This window comes from Lathyrus oleraceus, chromosome 4 (genome assembly GCF_024323335.1).
Source record: "Lathyrus oleraceus cultivar Zhongwan6 chromosome 4, CAAS_Psat_ZW6_1.0, whole genome shotgun sequence".
Classification (NCBI taxonomy): Eukaryota; Viridiplantae; Streptophyta; class Magnoliopsida; order Fabales; family Fabaceae; genus Lathyrus; species Lathyrus oleraceus.
The window spans coordinates 13,669,225-13,678,046 of NC_066582.1; the positions used below are offsets into that span (position 1 = coordinate 13,669,225).

The 8,822-nt window shown below is 32.8% G+C and overlaps 1 protein-coding gene across 1 annotated transcript; it reads left to right on the forward strand.

Moving 5' to 3' along the window:
- Nucleotides 1-1,300: 1,300 nt before the first annotated feature.
- LOC127138397 (uncharacterized) lies at nucleotides 1,301-2,212 on the forward strand. The gene is made up of 2 exons (XM_051064835.1): nucleotides 1,301-1,551; nucleotides 1,653-2,212. The coding sequence occupies exons 1-2, from the start codon at nucleotides 1,423-1,425 to the stop codon at nucleotides 1,863-1,865; spliced, it is 342 nt and encodes a 113-aa protein (XP_050920792.1). The 5' UTR covers nucleotides 1,301-1,422; the 3' UTR covers nucleotides 1,866-2,212.
- Nucleotides 2,213-8,822: the final 6,610 nt, after the last annotated feature.

The window sequence follows — 8,822 nt, forward strand, 5'->3', positions numbered from 1 at the left end:
CCATCCCGTGAGTCCGTGTTTGGGCTCCATGAGGTCGTGTTCTAATTTTTCGAGGTACGACAACATGGAAATAATATCTTGGTAGGTCTGTAGAAAACTCTTGTGCCTTCTCAGCCTGGCTGTAGAATCCTATCTTATTTCTAAACCAATAAGGGGTGAGTGTTTCGATCTCCATTGGATGTGTTCTTGTTATGTTTTTTTGTGGTTTTAGTGCTCCAACGGGTATCCTTGGATGAGAGAGTTCTAACCTTGACTAGTGCTGATTTTTCTGTATGCTTTTATTTTCGTAGTTTTATTTTAGAGCCTCCCTTTTTAGTGGTTGGAGTTGTTTTTAGCTAGTTGCTTATCTTTGTTCTAGCTAGTTATTTATTTTTGTTCTTGTTGATTTTGATTTCGAATTTGATACTCCTTATGTCTTTCTTCTGAGTTCCCTGATACTTCGGTTGTAGTGCCTTCCTTTTTTTCCTTTAAAATAAATAAATAAGTAACACAGTAAATTCAAATATGTCAATAATTTTAATTTAAAATTTAATCCAGATGTACTACCACAGATACTCCATTAAAGATATCAACCTCATGACCATGAAAAATATTTTTGAAGACTATTTAAGAAGATCAAAAAATGTATTTAACCTAACTTAAAAGAAAAAAAAACAGTGAATTGTATGTTCTACATAAAACTATTAAAGATATTATCATGTCAAGCTAGATTTTTAAGGTGAATTTTCATCACATCACCAATCACATCTCTCATTAATATTTTTCTCTTCCTTTTCTTTTCTACACCACTAATTAAAAAGAATGATTGTTGTTCTTGAACTATATTATAGTATAACTCTAAAAAGGAAGTAGTACCAAATACTTTTTGATAACTATTTTATTGGGGTCCCATGGCAAGTTGTACAACATGAATATCCACTTCTTGCTGGTTTAATCTTAACCGCTAGAGGATACAAAAGCAGATAAGAACATTGAGACAATAATTAATTATCACCTATGCAAGGGCCAATGTTATGAATATGATGATCCATAAGTCATGAAGAATCCACAACCAAGTATTGTATATTCTCAAGATTGAATCTATCTTGAAATAGTTGTTCCTTGCTGTCCTCATCTCTTATTTTACTCAACTAGATAATAATAACATCATAGATTCACAACAACATGATTTCTAGCTATTAGTGGAAGAGGTTGTGGGTCCTACTCTGACCATATGACCCCACCACCTCACATGGATGCCCACTCCACACATTTCAACTTACCCATATAATTCTTGTTATCATATCAAAACTTTATATATATATATATACTAGTATATGTTTGGGACAACATAAGAAAAGAAACATAAAATATATATTTGAAAAGAGATTAGCATGAAACTATAAGTAGAGAAAATTAGTAAAAGATTATAGATAGAGATATATGGAGGTTGCCTTGGAAGTTGAAGATGATCTATTTTTTGCAGACCTAAGCAAGCAAATTTCTCTCTTAATTATGGATGAGGATGAAGAAAACCCTCTCACTTCTTGTCATCATCAACACTCTCTTCAGGTTTTTCATATAGATTTTCTACATTAATTTAGACACACCATTTATAAAAATGAGTTAATGATGATTATGATCTTAATGGATATTTTAAAACAAATTTGCAGTCTTTCTGTGGAAGAAACTACCGGCCTCCTCCACAGTCTGATATGATGTACGAGCAGATGGGTTTGAGAAGACAAGAAAGCAAAGGGACAGGCGTGTTCATCCCGCAGTCAACAACACAGCCAAGAAGGAAGCAAAGGAAAGGAAGATCTTCTTCTTCATATGCAAAATATCAAAAGCAGTCTCAAGATACAACAAAAACAGTTTCTCAATAAATAATGGCAAAACCGGGATTTCTACTGATCATTAATTTGTTACTTTGCCAACTATAAGCATGGAATAATTTCAAGGGTTTATTATATATATATATATATATATATATATATATAGGTCACCATGTATTAGTATGGATTAGTCCTATAGCAAGGGTAACCCTTTAACTGTGGGGAAGTTGTTATCTATGATAAGTTAGTTGATTGTCGTTTTAGATATTCTTCCCTTCCAATTTGTTTTCTCTTTTTGTGATATATTCATTTATAATTTGTACAACTATCTGTTATTTAAAACATTTTACCAAATTTAGAAATAAAAAAGTAAAACAATTTACCTTGTTCTTTTTTTATTTTCTTGTAATATTCTTGTTACCGTTTTGTTTTAATTTATGATAAGTTTTTTTAATTTATGATAAGGTTAAGTGTTATGATCTCTCTATTTTATATTATTTTAATTTTTTATCTTTCTATTTCAGATTTTGATTTTTTTTCTATTTTAAAATTAAGAATTTTGTTCCTATATTCTTATTTTTATTTCACTTTTGACCCTCCTAAAATTAGTTCAGAATTGAAAAGGGAATAAAATTCAGAAATAAAATTAAAATAGACACTACAACAAATAATGTTCTTTATGACAAAGCTAACACCTCGAATATTAGAAAAATAGGTTTTATTTTAAAAAAAAAAAATAAACAACCATTTATCTTGATTTTTAAGAAAATGGAGGGAATAGAGTTATAAGGAAGCTCGCTTCGACACCCGTCTTTGCATTTTATGTTTTTTTTTTTCTAGTTGTTTAGTTAGTATTTCTCATTTGTGATTCATTTCTAAGTTTCTTTTGTATCATTGTTAATATTATTTTTATTAGTATTTACCTCAGCTACATGGTTTAACTGAGAGGTAATATATTCTATATTAATCAATTTCAAAATACTATTTTCAAAATCTTATTTTAACTTTTATTTAATATGTTCAAACCTCTTGGTTATACAAAACAACTGATGTTATATATATTTTAATTGAATTTCCAGAATATAGCGCTATTATGTTTTTTATATTTTATATTTTTAATTAATATTGTCACGTCAGATTCTATATAAAATTGACATGACACATATATTGTATGAAATACTTCAGACTACAATCTAGCTAGTTTCTAACTTTTTATTTACCTGTCAACGCTCAAACATCATTTCATCACTTTCGTTTAACAAAAAACCCTATGCGGTTTTCAAGCTGATATTCATCAAAACTCTTCCAACAGACATTCATCAAACGTCATTTTCGCAACAGGTTTGTTCTTCCCTGAAACGAGTTATATATCACTTTGTTTTTCAATGATCATTTTGTCTATGGTTTTACATTAGTTTGTCTTTTGATCATTTTGTTTCTACGATTTTTCATTTGTTTTTATTGAAACATTAGTTAGTATAGTTTCTCTTCATCATTTTGAGGTTTATTTAGATAGTCATTTCGTCAACAGATATCATTTTTCAACGGGATTGTTCTTCATTAAAACGAGTTACATATCATTGAAACGAATTATATATATCATTGAAATGAGTTTATATCATTCTTTTTCTACCTATTTTTCAACAGATAGTCATGGCCAATTCGACAAGCACCTCCCATACAACATCTGCTGCAAAATATGTTAATACAAATTGTAGAAGAAAAACTAGAGGTGCCACGATGTATACTAAAATGAAAAAAGTCCAAGAAATCGGTGTTCGCTACCCAATTACAATTGATGCTGCAATCGAAAGGGCTTATGGTGAACACGCTGGCGATTTTATAGGTTACATTGCATTACAAGGTAGAAGTAAAGTGAGCATTTTGATAGATGGTTGGCACGATGTTGAATAGGAATTGAAAGACGTCATATGGAAGATGTTCAGGTATTTTATGATTTGTTTGCAAGTATATATGATCATTTATTTTTTGTTTAATATTAATAACATCTTTATTGTGTAAACATAGGATGTGTTCATTGTTAGTCCAGATGATGATAATGTGAAAAAGAAGATGCTTACATATTGTGGTGAGCGTTAGAGGGACTTTAAGACACAACTCACCCATGATTATATTAAACATGGACAAGATAAAAAAAATAGCCTTCATACGATGTGTATTCATTTATTGATACTATGTTTAGGAGAAATTAGTACAGTCTCGCACCACCCATGCTTTCTTGGCAAAGAGCCAAAAAGGAAAGGAAAATCGAGCTAGAAATATCTACCCACATAGATTGTCTCGTGGAGGATATCAAAAACTTGAAAAGACAATGATCGAAGAAAAAAGAAAACAAATGGAGGAAGACTTGGGAGGTTCTATAAGTTTCTGTCACACTCCATCTCCATCAACATGCCACGAGAAATAGAATAGGGCACGTCAAAGAAAAGACGACGAGTTCACATCAGATGCTACACGCGAAGTGGCTCATAGGATTGCAAGTAGATACATTTTTCAACAATAGTTATTTTAGTTAAATCAATTTTTTTAAGATGAAATTTCATATTTGTTGTAGGATGATATGGTTGAACAAACCGAAGTCGTCCTCTTCACTTCACAAGATCATCATGACATCTTGGTATAAGCAATTGGAACCGAGGAGCATCCTGGGTGTGTTCCTGTCTTGGAAGAGACGTTGGCTTCAGGGCATTTTTTGGACCATCTAAATCATCTAGTGGGAAAACCCATAAGAGAGAGATTAAAGATATTGTTGTTTTTGAGTTGGAGAAGAAAGGGAGAAGCGGGATAGGAAGTTGGAGAAGGATAAGAAGAAGTTTGAGGAGGAGAGGAAGAGGTCGAGGGAGAAGCGGGATAGGAAGTTGGAGGAGGATAGGAAGAAGTTTGAGGAGGAGGATAAGAGGTGGAAGGATGAGTAGGATAGGAATTTGGAGGAGGAAAAGGAGAGGTTGTTGCAGGTGCGAGAGAGTGTCTAGAAGCAGTAGGAGGAGCTAGAGAGGATGACTGAGGAGAAGGTGCCTCAGAAGTGTATCCACGATGTGCTTGAGGTATAAGTTGTATGTTGTTGTTATTATTGTTTGTGTATTTTAATTTTGGATTGTATTTATGTTGTTTTTATGATGTAGAAATTGAATTCGTTGGGTCTATTAAGCTACACAAATTCAAATCAGTTGGAAATTCTAGAGAGTGAAGTTCAGAAAGTTATAGGTGGTACAAGCGTGAAAGAAAGTTTTTCTGCCAACCAGGACAGTATTGAACCCACGCCGTCAAAAGTAGATAACATTAAGAGAATAGGAATGATCATTAACAGTATCCCAGACTCATTCTTGGGTATTACATTAAGTTATGATCCAGAACAGTTATTCGAACTTTCTAGGATTTCTCTCCATGATTTTTTATCGGGAAATGTGTACCTAGACAATTCCGTATTACAAATTTGGTCTTCGTAAATATAGTTTTTATGTTGATCTCTATTTATATGTATATGTTCTTCTACTTTAATGTAAAGATTTATTCTTTCAGGTACATCCATGACTTATGTGTTGAAAGGAAACTTCAAAACAAGTATTGCATCTTAGATCCGACGCACATAGGTCTTACTCGCGGTTCGATAAGAAAGAATATCCTTATTTTCTTAAAAGATAAATTGAAAGGGAACATCAAAGATTGTTATTTGGCCCCGTTTTATCGCAAGTAAGTATATATTAATTTGTGTTTTCATTTATAAATCAATTTTATACATATTGATTATTTTGAATGTTTATGCAGTGAACATTGACAATTAATTGTTATATGTCCCAAGAAAAATTATATAGTTGTATTTTGCTCATTGCACCCTGTACCGGTAAATTCATGACCATTAAGCTATGGATAAACTTAACGTCAATAAAACCAGAGTCGCCGCCGCGCTTTTATTGTTTCCAAAGGAAAAGGGAAAAGTACGAATAAAACCTAAAGATAAGAAGTGTTCAAATCAAAACTAATAAAATGCCAGAGATTACAGGTAAGGGAGATGGTTACACGGAGGGAAGGTGTTAGCACCCAAAGTGTGTGTGTATGTGTTTTGGTATAAAATGATGTTTGCAATAAATAGAGTGTGGGGATGAGAAAAGAATTCATTAATTATATTTTTGTGTTTGACAAGACCTTCGGACTTGTGCCTACGTACCAACATAAAAATGAGGGATCAAAACCTCGTAGTTCGTGGTATCAATTTCAAAGTGAGTGAATTGCTTTTAACAAAATTTAAGTTTGAAAGGGGCACAAAAGGCCTAAAAGAGTTTGAATGAGTGTTAGTTCTTTTTGTCTTTTAAAATTTTAAGTCAATATGGTTAAGTTTATTTACAAGTTTGATTAAGAAAAGAGTGTAAAAATGCAATGGCATAAGACCAAGGTTTCTAATTTGCAATAAGGAGTCTAAGTTTGAAATCACAAGAAAAGAAGGTTTTTGAAAAGAGGGAGAGATTTAAAATTTAAGAAGTGGGAGGAGATGAAGAGACTAATCCTAAGCAAAAATTTAAAAGTTAAGGGTTGAAAAGATCTGACCAACGGGATGCAATCCAATAGACAAGAATGTCATATAGAAACCCACTTTTCCTTTGGACTTTAGAATCAAGCAAATACCAATAAACAAGCAAGATGAAGAGTAAGGCATCAAATAAAGATAGCCACATCCAAGCTAGCAACTTCAGTAGTCTTCTTCATAATCTTCCCCATGTATCATATGACATACTCCTTGAATGGCTCAGAATAAGGCACTTAGACACAGGTTCAAAGTAACATTTGCATCGAGACTATGCAACAGATGAACTCATGAGGATCTCAACACTTGCATCAGATGAAAATTCAAATCACAAGAACTTGGTTTCAGAAGTGTTGGCATTGGCCAAGTCCTTTAGCATAGGGAATGTTGCCTAATTCTAAGTCCAAAGCTTAGATCAAATCCCACAGTCCACACAAACATTTTTTAGGGTTTTTGTTTTTTTTAAAAGTATTTTAAGGTCCTAAGACAACAAACACAAACAAGTATATACAATCACAATATATGGCTCAAGTGAGTAAAGTGAAAATGACATTAAAATAAACAAGTTAAATGATATGTAAACTGGAAAATGATAAATGGCTTGAATTTAAATTGCATAAAGTAAATGACTTGAAATTTAAAGCAATTATAATAGAAGTTAGTCAAAGGTTAATGCATGTTAGAGATATGGTATAATGAACCATACTCCTAAAACATACCACACTCAAAAAAAGAAAATGATCAAAGGATGGACCTAATCTCATCCATACTTGTATTGGTTCATCTAACACAAAGTTATTGATAAACCAATTAGCCTTATGATATTGAGATATCATTGGTCAATGAAAGGGATGGGATAGAATTGGATTGAAGATGAAGAGGGGGGGGGGGGGGGGGGAATGAGACAAACACAAATTGGTCATGGGAGGAATTTTATCAAATTAAAATCATTCATTCATTTTGGAAGATGAAATGTACATTTCATAAATCCCCTAAATCCATTGATTTTAATCCAACAAAAGTCAAATCAACCTTTACCAAGGCCCATACACATAGTCAAACTTCACAAGTCAATAAAAATGGCTCAACATAATTTCTACACAATTAAACAATTAAAAATCAAATTAAAATGCATTAAATTAAATTATGTTTGATCAAAAACCTAAAACCTCTTCAAAACACCAAATAAATGACCAAGAGATTTAGCATAGGTCAAGCAAGGTCAAAGGACCTTGGGGAAAAAATTCATTATTTTTGAAAAGTCAGAAGTATTTTTAAACAATTAAAGATATGCACAAAAATAATTAAATCATGAAAAATATCAATATAATCCAAAAAATAATTTTAATTCAGAAATTCAAAAAAAAACGTGAGGCATCTGATCTCCCTCATTAATTGAGGTGGCAGATCAGATGAATGAAAACGCGCGTTCCATGTGTACATGAGTCAACTGTCCCACACGCGTGGTAATTACTTTAGATGGATAAGATTAGAAGTTGTGGATCAGATCAAAGAATTTTGGACAAGCCAACACACCACCGAAGCCCTAGCTCCGGTCATCTTCTCCGGTGAGGACCACCGGACTGGTCCAAGCTCAACTCAAAGAAAAATGGAAAATGAGTACACTATTTTAAAGGGAAAATGCTCAGGAGCATGAATCTGGCCTTAATTTTGTCCATTTCCAAGTATATAAAAAGATACAGGGATTTGAATTTTGAGGATCATGAATTGAGTTGCTTCGATTTGACCTCAAAGCAACTCAATCTTCTTGCCTACATTGGTAGGACTTCATACAACCAAAAATCAACAAGAATAATGGAGAATTGAGGGAGAATCGAAGAGATGAAAAATCTGAAAATTCACCTTCAATGGAGCTTCAGATTGACACGATCTTGCTTCCAATTATGCTTGGCCTTGCTTCAGATGCTTGATGGAAGAGAAATAGATCAAGGAAAGGGATGGACTCTTGGAGTTTCAATCTTAAAATAGATGGATAATTTAAACTCGATTTTCAAATAAAATCCTCAAGTTTATCCTTCAATGGTGAGGGTTTGTGGTTGTAGGTTCAAAGCTTGGGCATGAGATCCTTAATTTTGGGCAATGAGGGTCTTATTTATAGGCCATGAGATTGATTTTCACACACTTCCAATTTTGGCAAAATTTGAAATTCCCTTTTGCATGGATGCATGGGCGTGCACTAGGCCCATGAGATGATGTATTCTGATCCATAATCCAATGTTCGTCATGCCGAAATCATGTTTCAAGCGTGATATCACTGAAGATTCTTTGAAGATATGATTCACGTAAACTATGATCCAAGAAGCATGTGTTTCTAGAAGCAACAAATGTCGGTTCAAGCTTTGTTGTGCTTCCTAAGAGTGAATGTCAAAAACATTTAAGGAAACATTATATTCTCTTCCCAAAATTATGTTGAAGATCATATTGGATCAGCTGTTTGTTTAGCCCGA